This window comes from Bison bison, unplaced genomic scaffold (genome assembly GCF_000754665.1).
Source record: "Bison bison bison isolate TAMUID 2011002044 unplaced genomic scaffold, Bison_UMD1.0 scf7180017864134, whole genome shotgun sequence".
In the NCBI taxonomy this organism is placed as follows: Eukaryota; Metazoa; Chordata; class Mammalia; order Artiodactyla; family Bovidae; genus Bison; species Bison bison.
The window spans coordinates 6,254,582-6,279,522 of NW_011494706.1; the positions used below are offsets into that span (position 1 = coordinate 6,254,582).

Below are 24,941 nucleotides of genomic sequence, written 5' to 3' on the forward strand. Positions count from 1 at the left end.
TCTTCTGAAGGTACAGTGCCTGCTATGGTTGTTAGCCAGTATTTAAAATGTTTCATTTATTGTAATAAATATACACCAAGACAGATTTAAACAAAGCAACCTGCCCATTTTCACTGCCAAAATACATCAAAGTTAGACAGAGATGCTGCACTTTTTCTGCCAAAAATGTGAATAACATACAATATGTCTATTATATCAAAGCTTAAAATTAATATATTTTAAACAAGGCAACTGGGCACACAAAAGGCTGGTATCAATAATTCTGTTGCATTTTGGATGGATAATTTTCAAAATAATGTTATTTGTGTATTTTATACAGAGAGAATGAACTTTACATTTACAAAAAAAAATTTTAAAAGAAACAGACTCCTCCACCAAAAGACTGACTTACTGAATCATTCCGACCAAAAAAGGTATATATTGCATACAAGTAATAATCAAAGAGCTGAGACATGAAATGGATAACATCGAAAGCAATTGGCTTAAGAATGTTCATCATCTGCATATATTTACCTGAAAAGAAAAAAAAAATAACAAATAGCACAAAATTAAAATCTGTTAGTCTCCAATTAAGAAACCATAAAAATACTTCACCAAAATACTTTTAATGAAATATTACATTCCTTAGTCATATCGGCCATGCCTCAAGTACTCAACATTTATTTGTAGCTCATTTATTTGTAGTTAATGACTACTATACTGGACAGTGCTGATATAGAAGAGTTATACCATCTTGGAAAGTACTACAGGATGGCACTGATTAAAAAAGGAAAAAAAAATACCTATATAAACTTCTCATGTCATTATATTTTACTGTTTGCCTTACATTTATGGAACTCCTGAACTCTTCTACAATGACACTGTATACAAAGCCAACATAGCTCCTCATCTCTTGGAGATTCCATTTAAAACAATTTCTTCAAAAATGTTTAGGTGTAATAAGACAAAAGACAATGTATTCTGAGAAAAAGTGGGGTTCTTTTCATAAGCATATTATACACATGTAGCAAAAGTAAAAAACAAACAAACAAGAAGAAAATGTGGAAGACACTCCCCGTTCCCCCGGATCCTAGCCCTGTGAAATCTGCCATCGGAGGCCAAGAACATTTCTTTATCACCACATCAGAGCTCAACAGTCTCAAAGTGCCAAGAACACGTCCTCCTCATTCCTTCCTTTGGGAGATGCCAGTGTTCCTTTCTTTTTCCTCTACACGTATGATACAGTTACATAAAAACATTTAAAACCTCAAATTTCTGCATTTATAAACTTGTTCATGTGTTTGAAAGGTGCATGGGAGATGGGCTGAATTAAGTAACACCCAATAATGAGTACTGAATTGTGTTTTTTAAAGGAAATAACAGGGAAAGAAGATCTATAAAAAATGCTTTTCTGCAGAAGTTGTTAAAACAGGCTATTTGCTTTATTTCCAAATGAGCATTCAGGAGCCATCTCTACTTTATGGAACTGCTATGCATTTTAAACTGGTACTATTGAGGACACCAGAATTCAAGAGAAAACATATTAACTGCAGCAGAAAAAAAATGACAAATTTACTCTAATGGAAATATCTACATCATTTCTTTATTATCTAAGAACTCAGTATATCTGTCTTAATTTACACGAGAAATGAGTTTAAATAATGGGACGGTCAGAAAGACAAGCACACACACATATCAGAGTAAAAAAAAAAACCCATCAATTTAGATTCTATTCTTACTCCTGTTTACAAGTCTTTTGTTTCAGAATTATTTTTTGTAATAATTTCACATAATCGAGATTTTTTTTTTTTTAATCTCAATTGAAAAATATTTTGAAAATACACTCATAGAACATTCTGGATCACTATGAAGACATTTCATTGACTGCAAACACATCACTATTTAAACTGCAACTATTTACCCATTAAATAATGTGATACTGTAAAGAAAAAAAAAATGAAAAAGTAGATAATATTACTTTAGTCTGTAAAAGAACATTTCTAGAAGGTGAATAGTAGACAACATCTGGATTGACACATATCCAGAATACAAAGCTCCTCTCCATTCCTAATAAGATTAACCATTCTTCATATAAGTCATCTTAAGAAAGGATATAAAAATGAATTAATAGGTAAAAGCTATTTTAAATATGCATTCAGAAAAAAAAAAAAACCAAACACCAGATGATCCCAACTGGTCTGAAAAAAAAGGAAACATAATCATTTAGTACATTCAACAAACACTTTTTGAAAGCTGACTATGTTCACGGTCTTGTGTTAAGACACTAGGAACTACACAGAGTCCCTGTTCTCTCACAGAGCCCCTCCATGACTTCACAGGGCCAAACACGGAAGGCAGTCACTGAGAAGCAGGCTGCCAGTATACTAACACAGAGAAGAGTAAGAAATCTGCCTTTCCAGTTCTACAGGGTCGAATAGGCCTTTAGAGGCCTGAGGGAATTTGTGCACTCCCTCAGTATTATTGAATTAAAAAAGAATTTTACAATCATTTAAATTCCTATGAAGAGAAGTGGCTGAGAAAGTAAAGGCAGGTACGTATGCTCACCAGAAAATGATAAATCTCAAAACATTCCTAGACCAGGGGTTGGCAAACCTTTCCAGTAGAGGACCAAAGACTAGATAGCTTAGGCTTTGTATGTCATTCAGTCTCTGGGGCAGATACTCAGCTCTGCTAGTCTTGGTTTCAACTATTCAACTCTCCCCTCATAGCACACAAGCAGCCATGGACGACATGTGAACAAATGAGCATGGGTGTATTCCAATAAAACTTTATTTACAAAAACAGGTAGTCAGACTGATTTGGCCTGCAGGCTACAGTTTCCCAATCCCTGTCTGTACTAGGTGACAGAGAGTAGATGGGAGCAAGACGATAGACAAAGAGAACCACAAAGGATGTGGAAGCTGTCTGGTAAGACGTGACTGCTTAGAAGCAACAGGTACTGCAAAGGAACAGGAACAATACATGGGGCTGAGAAAGGATGGATGGACTCACGGTCTACATATGGAACAAAGTACCTGTCCACACGCCCTAGTTACTGTTCCTCATCAGCAGTTACAGTACTGTAGCCTCCCCTACCCTTATCTGTGGTTTCAGTTACCCACAGTCAACCTCACTCCTAGAACAGTAAATAGAAAATTCTGGGAATAAACAAGTCATAACTTTTAAGTCGAGTGTTGCTCTGAGCAGCATGCTGAAACCTCACGCTGTCTGGCACCATCCCTTTGACCAGCACATCCTGCCTGCTAGTCACTTAGTAGCCATCTCAGTTATCAGATCAGCTGTTGTGGTATCTCTGTGCCTGTGTTTAAGGAATTCTGATTTTACTTTAAAATGGCCCCCAAATGCAAGAGAAGTGATGCTGGCAATTCGGATCTGCCAAAGAGAAGCTGTACAGTACCTCCTTTGAGTGAAAAGGTGGACGTTCACAACTTAATAATGAAAGAAAAAAAAATCATATGCTGAGGATGCTAAGATCTGTGGTAAGACTGAATCTTCTGTGAAACCATGAAGAAGGAAAAAGAAATTTGTGCTAGTTTTCGTTGTCACACCTTGGACTGCAAAAGTTTCAACCAAAGCAATAAGTGCTTAGCTAAGATGGTAAAGGCACTGAATCTGTACAGTAAGGTACTGTGTGAGAAAGACTACATTTATATAACGTTTATTATAGCATATGTTATAATTTTTCTATTTTATTATTCGTATGGCTTGTTAATCTTCTCCTGTGCCTAGCCTAATTTATAAACTTTTTACCACAGGTATGTGTACAGAAGAAAAAACATCATCTATGCAGGGTTTGCCATGACCTATGGTTTTAGGCATCTACTGGGGATCTTTGAACATATCTCAACACATAAGGGGGGACTACTATATGGCTGCCAGAACTTCCCAGACAAAAGCGAAATAAAGCCCCCTAGGAGTTCTTTCTAAAAGAAGTAAAGAATAAACAACACACCCCCACCCCCAACACTGGCAAATTCACTTAGCTGAACAAACTTAAAAAAATAAAAGAAAAGCTAAGGTTTCTAGTGTGGCTATTGGCACTACAGATTAAAATCTTTCTCATTCTGGGAATCTGGAGATCTGTCCCCATAATGTAAAGTGAGTGAGTGCGTGAATGAAGTTGCTCAGTTGTGTCCGACTCTTTACAACTCTGTGGACTGTAGCCCACCAGGCTCCTCTGTCCATGGGATTCTCCAGGCAAGAATACTGGAGTGGGTTGCCATCTACCCAGACCTGCCCTACTCTATACAAAGTTCCCAGTTAGAATACCTACTAAGGAGAAAGAGCCAGCTCCTACACAGTTCTAATTACTCAGCAGAGGACACCCACAATGGCTATCCAGGCCTTCTATTTTAGGGATAAATAACTGAAAGTCACCAGGCTCATGAGGAAAATTCAGAATGACAGTAAAAAGAAAAGCTGATGCTAGAGAAAAGAAAACAACTGAAGCTAAAGAAGAGGAAATACAGTAATTATGTGAAGCCATATAATAGGCAAACATGGCAGGAAGAAAAAGAGTATAGAAGGGTTCTTAAGTATTTAAAGTTACTAAAAATGTGATTTTTTTTTTAATTAAAAAATGGGAAAAGGAAGTCTACCAGAAGGTATAGCAAAAAGACAAGAATACAGAAAAATATTGATATTAGAGAAATATGAGAGACGTAAAGGGCGAACTTAAGGGACTGAACACTTGAGTGAGGGGAAATCCAAGAAAAAGAGATTAAAGAAAATGGGGAGGCAGAAATCAAAGAAACATTCACAGCTGAGAAACACATGAACCATTAGACTGAAAGGGCAACAAACTACCCAATACGCTTAATGAAAAAGAACTCACAGAGACCCCAGAGAGGATTCTGAAACATCAGGAGGAAAAACCATAAAAGCTTTCAGACAGAAGAAATTCACCTGCAATAAAATGAATAATAGAACACCAGACATTTCAACTTTCTAAGGAAAAGTAATTCTCAGTCGACAATTCTATACACAACTAAACTGTCATTCCATGAAGAGCAGAATAAAGACATATTTAGACTGACAAGGATTCAAAACATGTACTTCTTAGTACCTTTTTCTGAGAAATTACAATTAGTAGAAAGACAATCAGAAACAAACCAAGAAATTGCCTCCATACTATTGAGAGGGAGCAGTAGGTGGGTGGGAGACATTTGCTTTTTACCACAGGTTCTTCTTTACTAATTAATGTGTTACTGTGAAGGCTTCCCCGGTGGCTCAGTGGTAAAGAACCTGCCTGCAGTGCAGGAGATGCGGGTTTGATCCCTGGGTTGGGAAGATCCCCTGGAGGAAGGCATGGCAGCCCACTCCAGTACTCTTGCCTGGAGAATCCCATGGACAGAGCAGCTTGGCGGGCTACCGTCCACGGGGTCACAAAGAGTCGGACACGACTGAGCATGCATGTACACACGCCCGTGTTACCGTGAGAGGAGCCACCTTGATAAAAATACAGAAGCACGGTTCCGAAGTTAGTCAGCTGAGCTGAGAAAATGTGGTCTGTAGTTCAGATACACGGCACCCTCTCTTCCTCTCCAGAGTTCGCAACAGAAGCACAGAGGCAGCATGCTTTAGGAACACAGAGGAAAGTCACCTAACAGGTAGCCCAGATAACCAAGAAAGATGTCTCCCAAATAACAAACTTCATGAAGTTCCTACTCCTGCCTCCAACCTCTACTATCACCGTGTTGACCTCTGTCCAGGAACTGACACTCCTGACATCCTCTACTAGGGCTATGAAGCATGGAGTCAAGAGCTTACCGGCTCTAGGATCAGACAACCTGTGTGACATATAAGGCATGTTATTTATCACCAGGCTTCAATTGACTGTATATTAAAAAGGTACTCTGAAGAACTCATGAGAAAATGCTTGTCAAATGTTTACATAGCGTATAATAAGAGAGCAAAATGTCTTAGCTACCTCTGCTAAATAAAATAAATATACTCATGAGGAAGGCAAAATGGGAGACATATATATATTTAGGGTATTACATGAAGAGAATCTAACCTAATCTGGAGATGAGGAAAAGCTTCACACGGGAAGCACTGTTTAAACTCTCTCACCCTTTGCAGCAACACGGATGGGTCTAGAGATGATCATTCTAAGTCAAGTCAGACAAAGACAAAAACCACATGATATCACTTATATGTGGAATCTAAAAAACGATACAAATGAACTAATTTACAAAACAGACTCACAGACATAGAAAACAAACTTATTGTTACCAAAGGGTAAGAGAGAATAAACTGGGAATTTGGGTTTAATGGAAACACACTATTATATATAAAATAAACAACAAGGACCCACTGTACAGCACTGGGAACTATATTCGATATCTTGTAACAGTCTATAAAATGGAAAACAATCTGAAAAAGAAATATATACATATATATGTATGTGCATATGAGCATATATGTGCTATATATACGTATATGAAACTGAATCATTTCCTATACATCTGAAACACTGTAAATCAACTATACTTAAATTTTTTTAAAAAGCAAAAAACAAAAACCCTCTCACCTTAAATCTAGACCCTGAGTCCTGTATACTCAAGGGAAGGAGGCACACAGAGGGGCTGGAGAAGAAACCAAGCAGCAGAGTGGACAAGGACTACAATCCAGAGGAACAAGACTGGGCCTGCCTTACGAGCTCATCGTAGGGAATGCAGAGAGAGGAGTGTGAGGACCACAGGGAAGGGGACCTGGGGGATTTAGTCAGTGAGACACAGCCCCTGTGCCGAGAAGTGAATTCGAGGTAAAAAGAAAAAGAAATGCTGACAGTGTGTGTGTGTGTGTTAAAAAATTAAAGAGTTCTCAGTGTAAAATTTATTGAGTAGCTACAGAAGCAAAAAGCATTTGGCTGGGTGCTCTATATGCTGCAAAGATGGCAAACTTTCTTCTTCTTGTATAGGAGCTAACAATCTGATGGGGCAAAAGCAAGAACAGGATCTGAGCTGGAAGGATGTTTGTTCTCCTTAGAACAGTGCACTGAGTTGAGAGATCCTCAATGGGTATAAATAGCACATATAGGCCAACTGGAAATGCTACAAATGAGAAAGGTGAATTGGAGGTCAGGGCTTTGTTTCTACCTTGGGGTTTTAATTTTTAACCATTTTCACACATTACTTTTTCAATTTAAAACACTCTGTGATAAAATGAAAATATCAATGTCCCACCTATAAGAATATACCAGTGAAAAGAGATTTTTTCCCTCTGAAGTCTGTGTTTCCTCCGTCATATACACTGCCACTCTGCCACAGTCTGACTAAACGTCCCTTGTGTATGTATCCCGGTAATGTTAAATTCTGTGCATGGGTTGGTGTGTATTCTTTCCAGCTGCTAAGGTAATAATTTTGTTGTAAGGTCTGCAGGTTTTATAAGCATAGGTTTTGGCACCCTATCCTCTGCCCCTCAGACTTAACCATAGCTGCTCACATGAGAGTTGCCTCCAGTAGAGAAAATGGTGGATAACAAAGCTACTTCAGTGATGAGATAAACACCTTAAAATTTCTCTGCCTGTCTGCAAGAAATTCTCAGCCTGACAGGATTTTCTCTTTTCACAAGCAAGCATTCTGGTTGGTCCCCTGTACTTGTGAAGGACTCCAAGCCTTTCCAATAGATTTAGGCACCACCCGCATGTGTGTGTGTGTATAGGACTGGGGAGCCCCGTTACACTCTTTTTGTCTAATCTCTCCTAAATATCTGCCAAATAAACACTACTTAAAAAGGACACTTTGTATACGCCTTTAATGTTCTCAAATGTGCTTCCCAACCACTGAGAATGAGTTCCTTCATCTTCCCAGGCACCAAAAATTAATCTAGCTTATTTACACAACTGTACTGGCTTTGTAAGAAGAGACATTAGCTTTGCCAGTATTACCTTCAAGTATTTCTATGCAATAACAACAGGGGATGGAGTACTGTTATTTACTAGTCAGAGACCCCTCAGTGAGTGGTTCCCTTAAAGTTCTACTTTATGCTGCTGCTGCTGCTGCTAAGTCGCTTCAGTCGTGTCCGACTCTGTGCGACCCCATAGACGGCAGCCCACCAGGCTTCCCCATCCCTGGGATTCTCCAGGCAAGAACAGTGGAGTGGGTTGCCATTTCCTCCTCCAATGCATGAAAGTGAAAAGTCAAAGTGAAGTCGCTCAGTTGTGTCCAACTCCTAGCGACCCCATGGACTGCCATGGGATTTTCCAGGCAAGAGTATCAGAGTGGGGTACCATTGCCTTCTCCGTCTACTTTATGAATATGTACAAAATGAAGATATAGACGCCCCAGGCAGAGAGAAAGTGGTAGGCATGAGTCTACTGAGGAATAGCGGCAGCACCTAATCCCAGCCCTAAATGAAAAGACATGAGAGTCAGATGGTCATCCTATGCACTGTGCCCTAATGACAACTCTAGTAAAAGATCCAGTGGGAAGAAGACTGAAATTACGATGGTCAGATTCCCTGAATAAGTCCTATTCAGGACTGCTCAGGTTTAACACACCTGCTATACTAAAGAGCCACAGAATGAAGTTTTTCTGTTTCTATAAAGCCACTGTTCAAAAACAATGTCCACTGTGTTGGTCAGTGATCCTTATGGAAGAATTTGTTGTTATTGTCTTCTGAATTTAGTTCCAGCAGCACACTTCTATCATTATCATATCCCTTTCTTAGAATAATGAGAAAAACAGAATGTGTTGTTCCTTCTGATTTGTCTGCATTCCAGGTGGTGCTAGTGGTAAAGAACCTGCCTGCCAATGCAGGAGATGTAAGAGACTCAAGCTCAATCCCTGGGTGAGGAAGATCCCCTGGAGGAAGGCCTGGCAACCCACTCCAGTATTCTTGCCTGGAGAATCCCATGGACAGAGGAGCCTGGTGAGGTCCATAGGGTCGCAGAATCGGACATGACTGAAGCGACTTAACATGAACACAGTTGAATAAAACATGACTTTCCCCTCCTCAGTTTTGTTGTGGCTTCCTGTTCGCTTTGACTGAATATATGTCTTTTAGGGTAGAAGGCAACAATGATGACCTCTAGTCCTTTGTGAACTAGGTAAGGAGATAACTTACCTTAAATGTGGTTAAGTTACCATTTAATGTGGTTGACTGTATTATTTTCCCCAACTATCTGTTCTTTCCCACCTCCACTCCCTGGAAGAGGATTATGCATCCTTGTCCACCGCCCTGGACTGGCAGTTCCTTCCTGCGACAGAAGTTCACTTCTCTACCACGGGTCAAGCCTGACTTGCTACGACCAGTGACATGTTACAGGAAGTCAGTGCAGCACATCAGAGTGGCAGCTTTAAGAGTCATAATATGGCTCAGCTCTTGTTCTCCCCATATCCCAGATCAGTGCTACTTTTTCAGCCTGCATCGCAGAATGAAGACACACATGGGGCAGAACTAAGAGGCTCAGGAGTCAATATGCATCGTGATAAATCATAAGGCCACTGATGTTTTAGGGTGTTTTGTTACTTCCACATAACTGAGCACAAACTGACTTCATTCAACTACATCTCAAGCAGTGGTCCAGACACTGTAATCTACAGTGAGTACAGAGGACTGATAAGGATGACAAGGACTTTGGAATATCCAACAATGAGGACCATATAAGGGAACTAAGCACCGCTACTGCTGCTATTGCTAAGTCACGTCAGTCATGTCTGACTCTGTGCAACCCCAAAGATGGCAGCCCAACAGGTTCCCCCATCCCTGGGATTCTCAGGGAAGAACACTGGAGTGGGCTGCCATTTCCTTCTCCAATGCAGGAAAGTGAAAAGTGAAAGGGAAGTCGCTCAGTCATGTCCGACTCTTCCCAACCCCATGGACTGCAGCCTACCAGGCTCCTCTACCCATGGGATTTTCCAGGCAAGAGTACTGGAGTGGAGTGCCATCGCCTTCTCCGAGGAACTAAGCACACTGACTCTGAAGAATGGACTGGGGAAAGGGAAGCAAAAGGAAAGGAAGGACACTATAGCTACCACCACATATCAGAAAAATGACCACATGGGAAAAAAGGAGAAAAAAAGTATAGACTTAAACTCTTTTTTCTTTTAAGGGCATATCTAAGACCAAGAGGTAGAATTAGAGTTATTTTGGTTTACTATGAAGGAGAGATTTCTACCAATTATATCAGTCTAAGACCAGAATGAGGAGTCTTGCAAACTAATAACGGTTTCAGCAATAGCAAGACATGAAACAGAGACTACTAGATGGCCAACATATATTAGATGCAGCAGAGAAAGAAATCCTCATTTTATGGGAAATTATACAAGATCCCATGGACGGAGGAGCCTGGTAGGCTGCAGTCCATGCGATCGCTAAGAGTCGGACACGACTGAGCGACTTCACTTTCACGCATTGGAGAAGGAAATGGCAACCCACTCCAGTGTTCTTGCCTGGAGAATCCCAGGGACAGAGGAGCCTGGTGGGCTTGCCGTCTATGGGGTCGCACAGAGTCTGACATGACTGAAGCGACTTAGCAGCAGCAGCAGCATACAAGATCATCTCCTCAGAATTCTTCCAATTCTGACTATAAATTCTAGAGAATAACTCATGATTGTAGGTTCAGTTAGCTCTCTTGGATAAGGAAGAAAAGCTAATTCCCTGGCAATAACCAGCCATATAATAGCTTTTTAGAATCTGCCATTTTTCTGTGTCATAAAAATATAAACTTTTTCTTTTCTGCTCAATTCATTATTACTTTTCCACACTATTTTTCCTAAAGAAAGTCAGACTTCTAAAAAAAGAAACTTCCATCTTTATCCCATTCATTAATGAAATTTAGAAATTATCTTTGGGAACACAAACTTTTTTTATTAGAGCTAAGAGTCATTAAACTAGGCAACAGGAAATTATCATCTCCATAAATAGAACACAGAGATTTTTATAGAAGTCACTAAGATTCCTGACTGGTATAGGTAACTTAATTAACATAAGAAGACATCTCTGTAACTTATTTGTCAAACGTACAGACTTATTTGTGAGACACAAAGGTTGAGATAGCATATAAAATGCTGAAGTACCGATATTAAATATCCCTATCATCTTCAAACTTAAATATTTCATATGGCATTTCTAGGTTATTTGCCTTCTACAAAATCATCAATAAGGGTCTTATCTGTAATATGAATAACACTTCCCATGGTGTGAACATTTGGCTTGTAGAACTCTTGTGTCTGAAAAATGCCAGAACAATCACTGTTCACTCTGCCTATCTGACAAGACTGTGAATATCAGTGAAACAATAAAATACAAAATACTGTATAAATACGAAACTGGTACTACCATCATCTCATATGGACCTCTAACTCACACAGAGAAGTTTTCCACTAGATTTCTATTAATTGGAATATTTTACAAAAAGTGGAAGACACAAATATTAGTAGTTAACTAAAAAAGAAAAGCTGACATTAGTATTACTATTTGGAACAATTAAGATGAGAAAGCACTGACATAAGACAATCTTAAATTCTTCACTGTGGTGGGTACTGGACTGCACATTGAAAACCCATTTGGTAATAAATGTAGACTAATCTAACTGCTATAATAATTTTTTTAAAAAAGGAATAGCTACTTACCAACAAGCCTTATTACATTCAATGTTGTATTTGTTAAGATGGGTGCATTCACTTTATTTAGACTGTAATCTGATTTCTTCCTGCTTTTTAGGGTCTCTCGAGAAACACTTGATATGAGAAAACAAAACAGATTTCAAATTAGGGTTGGCAAGTAGTAAGTCAATAAGTTATTCAGCTTAGGATATAGCCTACCTTCACTAATTAGCTATTGAAAATCTTACCATGTATCAGTTGGCGATACAGAGATGATCCTCTGGTCCTTACAGAGGGGAAGAGAAATCATTAAGCCAAGAAATAAAGGACTATAATGTATTTCTTCAGTTCTCACACATTATCAACCACTAAAAGAAGCTGTGTCACTGAATCAGAGCAATGTTTTCTTAGGTCTCCCAAGCCAATAGAAATAAAAGCAAAAATAAACACATGGAACCTAATCAAACTTACAATCTTGCACAGTAAAGGAAACCGTAAACAAAATTAAAAGACAACCCATGAATTGGGAGAACATATTTGCAAATGATGGGACTGACAAGGGCTAACCTTTCAAAATATACAAACAGCACATAGAAATCAATAACAAAAAAACAACACCCCAATCAAAAAATAAGCAGAAGACCTAAACAGACATTTCTCCAAGGAAGATATACAGATGCCAACAGGCACATGAAACGATATTCAACACTGCCAATTATTCGAGAAAGGCAAATCAAAACTACAGTGAGGCTATCACCTCAAACCAGATGGAATGGCCATCATCAAAAGTCTACAAATAATAAATGCTGGAGAGACAGTGAAGAGAAGGGAACCCTCCTACACTGTTGGTAGGAATGTAAATTAGCGCAGCCACTATAGAGAACTATATGGAGGTTCCTTAAAAATCTAAAAATAGAGTTACATGACCCAGCAATCCCACTCCTAGGCATGTATCTAGAAAAGATGAAAGCTCTAATTTGAAAAGATACATGAAGCCCAATTCTCACAGTGGCACTATTTACAATAGCCAAGATGTGGAAGCAACCTAAGTATCCATCTACAGATGAACAGATAAAAGTGTGTGTGTGTGTGTGTGTAAACCCACACCCCCACATATGCACACACACATACACAGACAAACACACCCATACAATGGAATACTATTCAGCCATAAAAAGAATGAAATAATATTATTTGGAGCAACAGGGATGAACCTACAGATTATTACACTAAGTTAAGTAAGTCACACGAAGAAAGACAAATACTACAGGATATCACTTATATGTGGAATCTAAAAAACAATACAAATGAACTCATTTATGAAACAAAAACAGACTCACAGACATTGGAAAAAAAACTTATGGTTATCAAAGGGGAAGTGGTGGGGAGTTTAACTGGGTATATGGGATTAACAGATGCACACCACCGCATATAAAATAGATAAAAAAACAAGGATTTATTGTATAGCACAGGGAATTGTATTCAATACCTCATGATAAATGATAATGGAAAAGAATTTTTAAAAAGAATGTATATATATATACACATATATATGCATAACTGAATCACTTTGCTGTACACTGACAACTAACACAAAATTATAAATCAACTATATGTCATTAAATAAATAAAAAACAAAAAAGAAGATACGTCATTTAAAAAACAAAAAAGTGTTCTAGGGAAATTACACATCAACTGTATCAAGCATCCTGATTTCAGACCTACAGATATGAAAGACACTTCACTTAGAATCTGAAATAGGTATAAAGTATAATGGTAAAGTCTAGGGTTGCGGTGATTGGAGAAGGAAATGGCAACCCACTCCAGTGTTCTTGCCTGGAGAATCCTAAGGACGGGGGAGCCTGGTGGGCTGCCGTCTATGGGGTCGCACAGAGTCAGACACGACTGAAGCGACTTAGCAGCAGCAGCAGCAGGGTTGGGGTGACAGTAGTAAATTCAAAGGAAAAGCAGAAGATATATGGTAAGTACAGAAGAAAAGGGGACAACATGTAACAAGGCTAGAGGTGAGAAAGCAATATACTCAGAGAGGCATAAGGAGTTGACAGTGGTAGCCTGGAGAATGCATGGGCAGAAGGAAAAGTAAAGGCCAGACCATCGAAAACAACGGAACGTCATGATGACAAAGAGCATGAGCCTTATCTTAACTGCAGTGGTGAGCCATTAAGCATTTTAGCCAGGAAAAAGGCACAGTCAAATTTGTATATGAAAGAAAAATCTAAATTTGTATCCAAGAATGGATTAGAAAGGGTTAAGACTAGAGATGGGAAGCCAAGGGAAGGGGATTGATTCAATGATCTGCATAGATACTTTTCCTTGAACTAGGATGGTGGCAGTGAAATACAAGAATTTTAATAAATTCAAGAGACACTGAGAAGTTGAAATTGACAGTAACTGTCAACTGGTTGGCTGGCTGCAATTAGGAGTTTACATTGTGTATATTTCTTAAGGGTCAAAGTTTAAGGGGCTGTAAAACCCACCAAGAATGGGAGTACATATGTACACATGTAAATGGAAGCTGTTTGTTCAATTTAATTAGTTTTCTTTTCAGCAAAAACATACTCAAAACATCTGATGAAGAAGTCCAACAAAATAGTTCTACTCAGTTCAAAATGGATCACAGATGTATATATCATACATTTGTGCAAACCAATGGAAATAAATTTTCCCAATTATATGAGTTGCTCATTTTTGAGGTGAGAGATTATATCAGTCAAGGTGTCAAATCAACCAAGTATTAACTAGGTACTTAGAGGGTAAAGGGTAGGCAAGAGGGTATGTAAATCTGTCCTTAAAAATATATTTGTGGTCATTCAGTGTCTGATAGTCATGACATTACTCACAAATCAGAATCAGGCCCAATTTAAAGAAGGTGACAAAAATTCTTATATGGTTATCGTAGTTTTTGAAGAAGACAGTTAATCATAAAACAAAAACTCAAGTACAAAAAAAGGAACATTAATAAAAGGCTCCAATAGCAAATATCAATGACACTGGGAAGATTTTTCTCTATTCACTAGACTGAGGCAGGAACTCCACATACAAAACAAATGACTGTTTTCCTCCTTGAGGAAAAGGAAATCAATGCGAAACAAACTGATCTATGTGAGGCATAAACTGCCTTCCATGGTGGTACTGATTCTATAAATTTCAAGTCTGTTTTTCTGAAAAAGCTACTGATCTCTAAATTAAGAGCTCTTAGCTTATGCCCATTATATAAAAAAAAACAAAAAAACAAAAAAAACTACATTTTCAGCCTTTCAGGAATCATTTTTAAAATATATTAACTTGTCATGTGACATTATAACCAAAAGAAAATTTAATTTTTGAGGTTTGTTTTTCCTTAACCTTGCAAGTAAATCCTATGTGTTAAGCATGTAACATAAAATGTGAAATACCACACAACCTAAGAATAACTACCTTTTCACAGGAGCATCACCTGTCTGCTCATCAACGAAATCTCGTTTCAGTTCCTCAGGAACGTCACTGTCACTGTCGTATTCCTGATAGGCACTTTTTTCCTGTTCATCAGATTCGTACTGGAAAAACCCAACAAAACAGTATATTCAACACTGTGAATGTAGAACCAACCTTTCTTGGAGTCTTTCAACACAATAAGATAATACCCAATCTTAGAAGCTTTAATTTTGCCATCAAAACCTTGTTAACCTTCCCTTTTCTTTATCATCATGCTACCTTAACCAGCTCAAAGGAAAAAAGAAAAATACAAACATACGTTCAAAAGCTTATAAATGCCCCAAAGAAAAAAAAGTTTCCCTATGAACAAACAAATAAAAAACAACACACACCCTAGAAGCGGAAAAGAGTGTATGTTTGATTAAAAAAAACTCTTCAAGTAGTTTCACCATACTTATTTCCATTTTGCTAATTTATTATAAAAAGCTGAAGGATAAAATTCTGACAGTCTAGAAGTATTAATTCAGCTTAATAAACACATACAACACACATGCTAACATTCTATCTAATTCATTATTTAATTCCAAGGGCAGCTTAGAAACAGGCTAAGCGTCCAGGGACTACTGAGAGCAAGGACAAAAACGGCAGATTTGCTCTTGGGAGGCAGTGACTTTTCATCATCTTTTTGGCATCGTGGCCCAGTGCAGTGTGGGAGAGGAAGAGGAGTCCACGCGCAACAAAGGAAGCACGGCAGTATCACCACATCACTGCCGATGAGCATTATAAATTAATATGACTGAACAACGGCTAACATGTATTGCGTTTTAACCAAGTACCGGGCTAAGTGCTTTCATAAACTGCCCCACTGACTCTTCAAAACAATTCTATGAAGGAGTTTTATCCCCATATGCCAGTTGAGGAGACCAGTATGATGACAACATGCAAAGAAATTAGTCCTCTAATTCAATGACTACTTTTTGAGTCTAAAGCATTATGACAGGCTTCCCAGATGGCTCAGTGGTAAAGAGTCCGCCTGCCAAGCCGGAGACGAGGGTTTGATCCCTGGGTCAGGAAGATCCCCTGGAGGAGGAAATGGCAACCCACTCCAGTATTCTTGCCTGGAGAATCCCATGGACTGAGGAGCCTGGTGGGCTACAGTCCATGGGCTCCCAAAAGAGTCACACAGGACTTAGCGACTGAACAACACCAACAAAGCATTCTGACAGGTTGTTTCTAAGACATGGACTCTGACCCTCAAGGACCTATGCTGTACCTGGGAAGGTCAGCTCACACGTTAATGGATACAAATAAACATTGGAGACATTCTCCTCTACTTGTACACAACGTGATTCTGCGGACACTCAGAAAACTGTTCTCTATAAACTAGGGTCAGCTGCCCAGCACCATAGATCATTTTCAAGGATTCTGTGTTTGCAAGTTTCCCTACCTGATAAAACTTGTAACCCCAACATCAAGACTTCACAACACTTCCACGGTCGTGCACGGATGCGTGCTCTGTGTGGAGTAGCGAAGCCTTTTGGGTCACCTCACCTGCACACTCCTGACTGAGAGCCAACAAGGCAACCACCCTCTCCCTTCTTATTTCGGCTGTAAACAAACGCCCTTTTCACAGGTGACTTAGTGCCACATTCTTAACGTTTCTGTGCATTTCGCCGGTGATTTCACCGTCAGAATGTCCCCCAAGCCCAGGACTGGTGTCGTCCAGTGTTTCCAAGTGCAAGAAGACTGTAAGGTGCCGTATGGCAAGAGTAAGTGTGTTAGATAAGCTTCACTCAGGCAGGGGTTATAGTGCTGCCAGTTGTGAGCTCTATGTTAAGAAGTCGACACTGTATATTAAAACACACATAAGACAAAGGCTGTATACTGACCAGCTGGTGAAAATGCTGTGACCAGAGGCTTGCAGATACTTAATCCCATATGTTGCCTAAAAGTAACAGTTTTCTATTGCAGATTTAGTGTTCCTGGTTACCTTATATAGAATACAACTGCCACAAAGAAAAAATCAAAGGCAATGGGAGATTAAAATGAACAAATCATTAGTACAGAGGGATACATTATTTCAAAAATATTGGACTGGCTTAATTCCTTTCCATTTAATCTATATTAACTGAGACAAAATGTCACAAAGAATCACTAAATTATCATTTTACATAAGGTTTACTATGAAATAATTTCTACTTCACGATGAAACATGATATTGGTATATTTTCATGACCATGTTTTTTAAAGGATAGTTTCACTTACTAACAAAACCCAAAACCATGGAGACAAATTCAACAGCTTTTTGTCAAATGTGCACAGTTTGCACCACATCTTCATCAAATCCAAAATAAAAATCGTACCCAGTCCCTCTGGAAATTCTGCAGAGCGGAAGGACACATCCAAACTAAAAACTGTGAAAACAGCCTGTGGGTAACGGTGAGGCCAGCATTCCCACACTGTAAATACGGGAACACTGAGGGTCACAGAGTCACAGGGACTTGCCAAGAGCCACACAGTTAATCAATAAAAGTCATAATCATCAGCTGCCTGCAAATCTTGCCATCAACTCACACTACTTCGGGTTTACATTTTTTGAACTGCTCAGAGTGTTGTTAAAACACTACTCCTATATAACACAAGGAGCCCAACGTGACACTGTGATGACCTAGAAGGGTGGGGTGGAGATTCAGGAAGGGGGGTGATATATTTATATACATAGTCATGACTGATTTGCATTGATGTATGGCAGAAACCAACACAACATTATAAAGCAATTATATACCAATTAAAAATAAATAAATGTACAAAACAAAAACATCATACTCCTAAATGCTCAAAATATTCCTAGCCAGTAACCAAATAAGACATTACCCTTTCTCAGTAAAGGGGATATGGAACAAAATGACTCACTTAGCTGCCCAAGAGTAGAGCTGAGAGAAAAGTGCAGATGATCTATTCTCACATACATCCATCTATCCAACAAATCGTGTTAACTGTGCAGTGAAGAAACTATACTCCTATTCCATCAATAATCTGATAAGAATATAAAGCAATCTAATAACAACATAAGTAAACATAAAGACAAAGCTCATCATTCAAAAGGTCAATGTCAACAAAATGTACTCGAAAGCCATTCATTTCCAGTGCAAACAGTAACATGGGTGCCTAAGTGTAACGGTAGGAAAGTGGGTGGTAAATATATGAACCTATGCGTGTGTGCCTAGTCTTGTCTGACTCTTTGCAATCCCATGGATTGTAGCCTCTAGGTTCCTCCGTCCATGTATTTGCCAGGCAAGAATACTGGAGTGGGTTGCCATTTCCTCCTCTAGGGAGTCTTCCCAACCCAGGGATCGAACCTGTGTCTCCTGTGTTTCCTGTACTGGCAGGTGGATTCTTTATCACTGCATCACATGGGAAGCCCCATAGGTACGAAAGGAGGGCAGTAAATGTATGAACAAATCTAGCCAATTACCTTGCTCACTGGCTACAACACTCTTGATAAGAAAACCCCACTTACATTCCACAGTATGTTTTAAAAACACCACATACCCCATTAGAAGCCAGGACATCTTCTGTTTCTTCATCTTTGTGGTCCGCCTGAATTTCAAATGGATTCCCACCACTGCAGTACTGCTCAAACAAGGTTACCGTTTTTGAGGAAGTTGCAGATGACTGCTTACTGGGTGAAACCGATGGGGAACGAGACTGTTCCATGAATTTAAATTCCTAGACATTAAAAAAAGAAATGAGCCAGATTCCTTTTTGCAACAACAATACAATTCAATTACATAAACATGAATTTGACCAAACTCCAGGAGATAGTGAAGGACAGGGAAGCCTGGCCTGCTGCAGTTCATGGGGTCGCAAAGTACTGGGCACAACTTAGTGACTGAACAACAGCAACATAAACATATTCCATCAGTGCAAACGGAGAGTTAGTGAAGAAAACCATCCTGATTCTTTACGTTATTCATTTTAAATCTCAGAAGTTTTTGAAGCACAAACTTGCACACACATGTTCAAACGTTTTCCTAAAGACAATTCAGTAAACCAACATCACTTAAAACAGAGCTATGTGCATCAAGATATTTTTGGCTTACTTTATGGAATGGCACAGAATTTTTAATAGCTTCAATTCAAATGATAATTCTAAAAATTTTTACCCAACAGCAAAAGTCCCAGTAGGGTAGTTTTAATCAACAGAGTCATTTATAAAAGCTAATTGTTGTCAGGTCAAATAGCTTACACCATTTAAGATATTCTATGTGAATACAATGAAAACCAAGCATGCAACATATATCTTTCTCTGTTAAGGTGGTGGTGGTGGTGGTTTAGTCACTCAGTCACGTCTGACTCTTGTGACCCCATGGACTGTAGCCTGCCAGGCTTCTCTGCCAATGGGCAAGAATACTGAAGTGGGTTGCCATTTCCTTCTCCAGGGGATATTCCCAACCCAGGAATCAAACCCAGGTTTCCTGCACTGCTGGCACATTCTTTACCGACTGAGAATGTGTGTGTGCCTGTACCACACACACAATTCATAGCTAAATACAAATTCAAATAAAATTATTTACATAGAGATGCTAAAGTCAATGCTGGAATTTGAAGTAATATAAGGAATCATCTTAATTTAATAACTCTGCTGCTGCTGCTGCTAAGTCGCTTCAGTTGTGTCCGACTCTGTGCGACCCCATAGGCGGCAGCCCACCAGGCTCCGCCACCCTTGGGATTCTCCAGGCAAGAACACTGGAGTGGGTTGCCATTTCCTTCTCCAATGCATGAAAGTGAAAAGTGAAAGTGAAGTCACTCAGTCGTGTCTGACTCTCAGTGATCCCATGCATCACTACCAGGCTCCTCCATCCATGGAATTTTCCAGGCAAGAGCACTGGAGTGGGGTGCCATTGCCTTCTCTGTTAATAACTCTAAAATAATGTTAAAATTAATATTAATTTTGTTATCTTTAAAGCATTTATTAATCAACATGTTTCATTGCATTTAATATCACCATTTTAGGAAAGCAATATGATAAACCTGGATAAGAAGTAAGCTATTATACAATATGAGCGTAAACACTATTCCATTAAAAAAATCCTTTTAATCATGTATTCTTTACATTTATCCAGAATAAGAAAATTCCTTCTAGAAAGATATTTCTTTCAGAGGCAAAAACTAACTGCAGGAGACCTTCTAAAAAGGAATCTAAATTTATATACTATATTCTGACACTGGATATTTGTAGGACATTGTCTAACACACAAGAAATATTTATCTACACTGTGTTTCAATCAAGAGAAAAAACAAATCAATTAAAGATATTTTCACAGATTGCATTACAGGATTCAAGGAATCAATTAACTAATAAAAACTAGTGGTATTTTTTAGTAAATGCCTCTTTTATCCCTGAGGCATTTTCTCATTACAGACAAATTTATGAGTTGCAGCAGAAATTAAGAACCTACTGGACCCTTTAAGAAATGACAAATATTCTTCAAATATAAGCATTTTCACTAAAGACCATCAAAATATAACTGATTATTTTTCTGCAAGATTTAAATAAAGCAGGGACCCTCTTCTGAAATCTAAAGAAAACAAATTAATTGTGACTCTTTGCAGGCAAAAGAGTTTTTCTAAACTGTATAAACTGAAATTAGTAAAAAGTGACAGACTGTGACATCCATAAAAGTGTCATCCTTGTAAAAACAGGCTTATTATTAATCACTTTTAAGGAAGAAAGGAAAGGCACTCTTTCCTAATTTAATTATTTTATAAATGCTTTCATGTATCTGGTTTGCTTTTAAAGATTACTAAATAAAAAACTGATTTATCTGTTCTTAAAACTTACATGAAGTTGCAAGATGCTGAAATTTGACTTCACAGGACAAAGCTCCCAGGTCTCATTCTCTAGAAACATTCTCAGTTCATCAAGCCTTGTTCTTAAAAACAAATAACGAATAATCCCAAAAGTAAGAAGAAAAGCACACTGCACGCAAGAATTAATATAACAAAAACTATTACAGTTATCACTGTGATCATAATCAATTTTGAAAATCCATTCAGACCAATGTAGTAAACACAAACATTTGCTTTTATGTACTTATCTGTAAGAGAAAAAAACCTCAAGTATTTACCAAACCCAAGAATATTTCTACTATATTGCAAAAATAATAAATGCAGGGAAAATGACATTTTTATTAAGGGACTAAACTAAGCGACTCACCAACTCATGTACATAAGATATCCTTTAGCTAATGACATCATTGCCAAAAGAAAAAAACAAGAAATAATTTACAGGTTTATGAAACCATAAATACTGACAAATGTTAAATGTTATGTTATTGTTATGTTTAATTTAATGTTATGTTAAAAAGCATAGATCTTAATCATTCTTACTAAACCACAATATCAAGGTGATTATCACTCTCTAAATATATTTTAGCTCAGTGCCTATCTCTACACAACATTTACAAGATAAATTAGTAAGTATGGCACTTAAATTAACAAGTAGTCATACATTATACTGCTTACTGTTTTCTGAGTGTGTGCATGTGAGTGTATGTACGTTCAGTAGTGTCCAACTCTTTGTGATTCATGGACTGTAGCCTGCTAGGGTCTTCTGTCCATGGAATATTCAGGCAGGAATACTGGAGTGGGTTGCCATTTCCTTCTCCAGGGGATTTTTCTGACCCAGGGATCGAACTCCCATTTCTTGTGTCCCCAGCACTGGCAGGCAAATCGTTTACCATAAGCACCACCTGGGAAGCCCTGTATCTTCAGTAATCAGTATATATACAAGCAATTCCAGAGAAACAAATACTTCTTTCTTGTTAATGCAGGAATAAAAAGGCCAGTGCCTGTCCTCTTCCTACAACAAACCTCACTGCTGTTACTAAAATCATGCTAAAAACAAAATCTAGATTTTTAAAACAAAAACCCACAGGTTCTAAATTAAAGATGGAATAAATGGTAAAATCTGTGAAAAGCAGAAACTGTTCAAAATATTAGTGAGTTTAATAGACAAGGGCTTTAAAGTACCTACTATAAACAAGTTAAACAAAATACAGAAAAAAGATGCACAAAATGGATAGAAAATTTTTTTAAGAACTGCAATAATAAAAACAAAAAAGAATCAAACATTCTATAACTGATAAAATACAATACTTCAAATTAAAATTAGGTAAGTAAAACACCCAATTTTTACTTCCCTGGTGGCTCAGACGGTAAAGCGTCTGTCTATGATGTGGGAGACCCAGGTTTGATCCCTGGGTTGGGAAGATCCCCTGGAGAAGGAAATGGCAATCCACTCCAGTACTATTGCCAGGAAAATCCCATGGACAGAGGAGCCTGGTAGGCTACAGTCCATGGGGTTGCAAAGAGTCGGACACGACTGAGCGACTTCACGTTCACATTCAAGTAAAACACCAGATCACAGAATTAATGAACTTGAAGACAGTTTGATAGGAAATAGCAAACCTGAAGCACAAATGGGGAAAAAAAAGGAAAAAAGGGAAGAAACAGAAAAGATCATAAGAGATAGGTGAGGCTGTCAAAACATCTAGCATGCATACAACTGGATGGAGAGGATAGAGAGAAGCGCAAAAGAAACGTCTGAAATGGTAGGTCACGGCTGAGAATTTGGCAAAAGTGGTTGTGCCCATACCTGTCACCATTTACAAAAATTAACTAAAATGAATCACAGATCAAATGTAAGAACTAAAACTATGAAGCTTACAACTCTTACAATTCTACAAAGAAAAGATAAATAAATCAATTTTAAAATGGGCAAATGCTTTGAACAGATATTTTTTGTAAAGAAGATATATGAACGACCAGTAAACATGCAAAAAGTGTCATTCATCAGGCAAATATAAATCCAAACCGTAAGGAGGTACTGCTTCACAACCACCAGGATAGCTAAATCAAAGAGACAACAAGAGCTAGCAAGGGTTTGGAGAAGTTAGAACCCTTATATAGTGCTGGTGGAAATGCAAAATGGTACACCACTTTGGAAAAGTTTGGTAGTTCCTCAAAATGTTAAATATAGAGTTACCATATGACCCAGAAACTTCGCTCTGTGTTGGTTTTCTGTGGCTACTATAATAAATTAACAAAAACTGGGTGACTTAAGGCTTAAGGTGGTGCTAGTGGTAAAGAACCCATCTGCCAATGCAGGAGACTTGGGTTCAATCCCAAGACAGAGGAGCCTGGTGGGCTACAGTTCATAGGGTCGCAAAGTGTCTGACACGACTAAAGTGACTTAGCACACGCACACACAGGTGACTTAAGACAACAGAAATTTATAATCTCACAGTTCTGGAGGCCAGAAGTCTGAAATCACAAAGTGGAAATCAAGATGTCAGCAGGAATACACTCTCTCCAGAAGCTCTAGAGGAGAATCTGTTCCTTGCGTCTTCTGATTTATGCTAATTGCTACCATTCCTTGGCTAGTGGCCACAGCACCGCATCCTCTACCTGTCTTCACATAACTTTCTCCTCTATGTGTCTCTGTATCTGTATCAAGTTCCCTTCTATCTCTCTTTAACTGTGATGGCATTAGGGCCCACCCAGATAATCCAAGATAATCTCACCACAAAGTCATTAACTTAGTCATATCTACAAAATACTTTTTCCAAATAAATTAACATTTACAGCTGCCAAATATTAGGACCTAATTTTTGTTGGGGGGTGGGGGAAGGGGGACAGAGGGAAATAGACAAAACATTTGTCATCTTACTACACATTCCTAGATACATACCCAAAGAACTGATGATATATGTCTATGCAAAAACTTATACAGAAATGTTTACAGCAGCATCATTAGCAAGAGAGTTCCAGAAAAAAACGTCTATTTCTGCTTTATTGACTATGCCAAAGCCTTAGACTCTGCAGATCACAATAAACTGTGGAACATTCTTAAAGAGATGGGAATACCAGACCACCTTACCTGCCTCTTGAGAAACCTATATGCAGTCAGGAAGCAACAGTTAGAACTGCACATGGAACAAAAGACTGGTTCCAAATAGGAAAAGGAGTACGTCAATGCTGTATACTGTCATCCTTTGTTGGGGTCCTTTAATGGACCAGGACCTGGCGGTCGGGAGGCGACGATAAGAAAGTAAAAGAGAGAAAGAGGCTGATACTCCCTGGTTTACGCAGAAAACCAATAAAGCCCTTGACACACGACTTGCGTCTCTCACGAAGGCACCGGGCGCCCTCTCGAGGAGGGGTGAAGGCACAGGGCACCTTCTTGAGAGAGTCTTAGAAGCCCAGGCAGAAGAGTAAGCAAGACTGGTCTCTGCGTTCCAAGGAATCAGCCAGAGAGAGAGAGAGAGAAAGAAAGACATGGAGACCCAAGCTCTGATGGAGCAAAGGTGCATTAATGAATTTTCTGTGAGTATATATAAGCTGTGGTACAAGAAGTTTCTTACAACTATGATAAAGATCAGAAAACCAAGCGTGTAACAACTGTTACCAAGGGAACAAGGGATTAATAATTGCCACAAGGTCAGAAGACCATCCATATCCCAAGAAAGGGAATCGAGACTAAGTAGTTTTGTTGTAAAGAGAATGTTTACTAAAGGAGACTCAAGCCTGTCTCACACAATGACCCTGGTTCCTGGGAGCAGCATTCTGCTCCACTTGAAAAGAAACAAAGGACCTGTGAGAAACAGCAGGTAGGAATCCTCCTGTTAAACATTCCCCGACAATCCTTTATATTTAACTTATATGCAAAGTACATCATGAGAAACACTGGGCTGGATGAAGCACAAGCTGGAATCAAGATTGCCGGGAGAAATATCAGTAACCTCAGATATGCAGATGACACCACCCTTATGGCAGAAAGTAAAGAGGAACTAAAAAGCCTCTTGATGAAAGTGAAAGTGGAGAGTGAAAAAGTTGGCTTAAAGCTCAACATTCAGAAAACTAAGATCATGGCATCTGGTCCTGTCTCTT

General features: G+C 38.6%; 1 protein-coding gene across 1 annotated transcript in view; it reads right to left on the reverse strand.

Moving 5' to 3' along the window:
• The window catches only part of CCDC132 (coiled-coil domain containing 132), a 132,712-nt gene that overhangs the window by 21,391 nt on the left and 86,380 nt on the right, over window positions 1-24,941 (reverse strand). The window contains exons 17-21 of the mRNA XM_010839776.1: window positions 20,833-20,923; window positions 18,540-18,716; window positions 14,991-15,109; window positions 11,580-11,686; window positions 392-513 (exon numbers count right to left, since the gene is read on the reverse strand). Coding sequence (XP_010838078.1) covers window positions 392-513; window positions 11,580-11,686; window positions 14,991-15,109; window positions 18,540-18,716; window positions 20,833-20,923 — 616 coding nt within the window. The remainder of the gene's footprint in view (window positions 1-391; window positions 514-11,579; window positions 11,687-14,990; window positions 15,110-18,539; window positions 18,717-20,832; window positions 20,924-24,941) is intronic.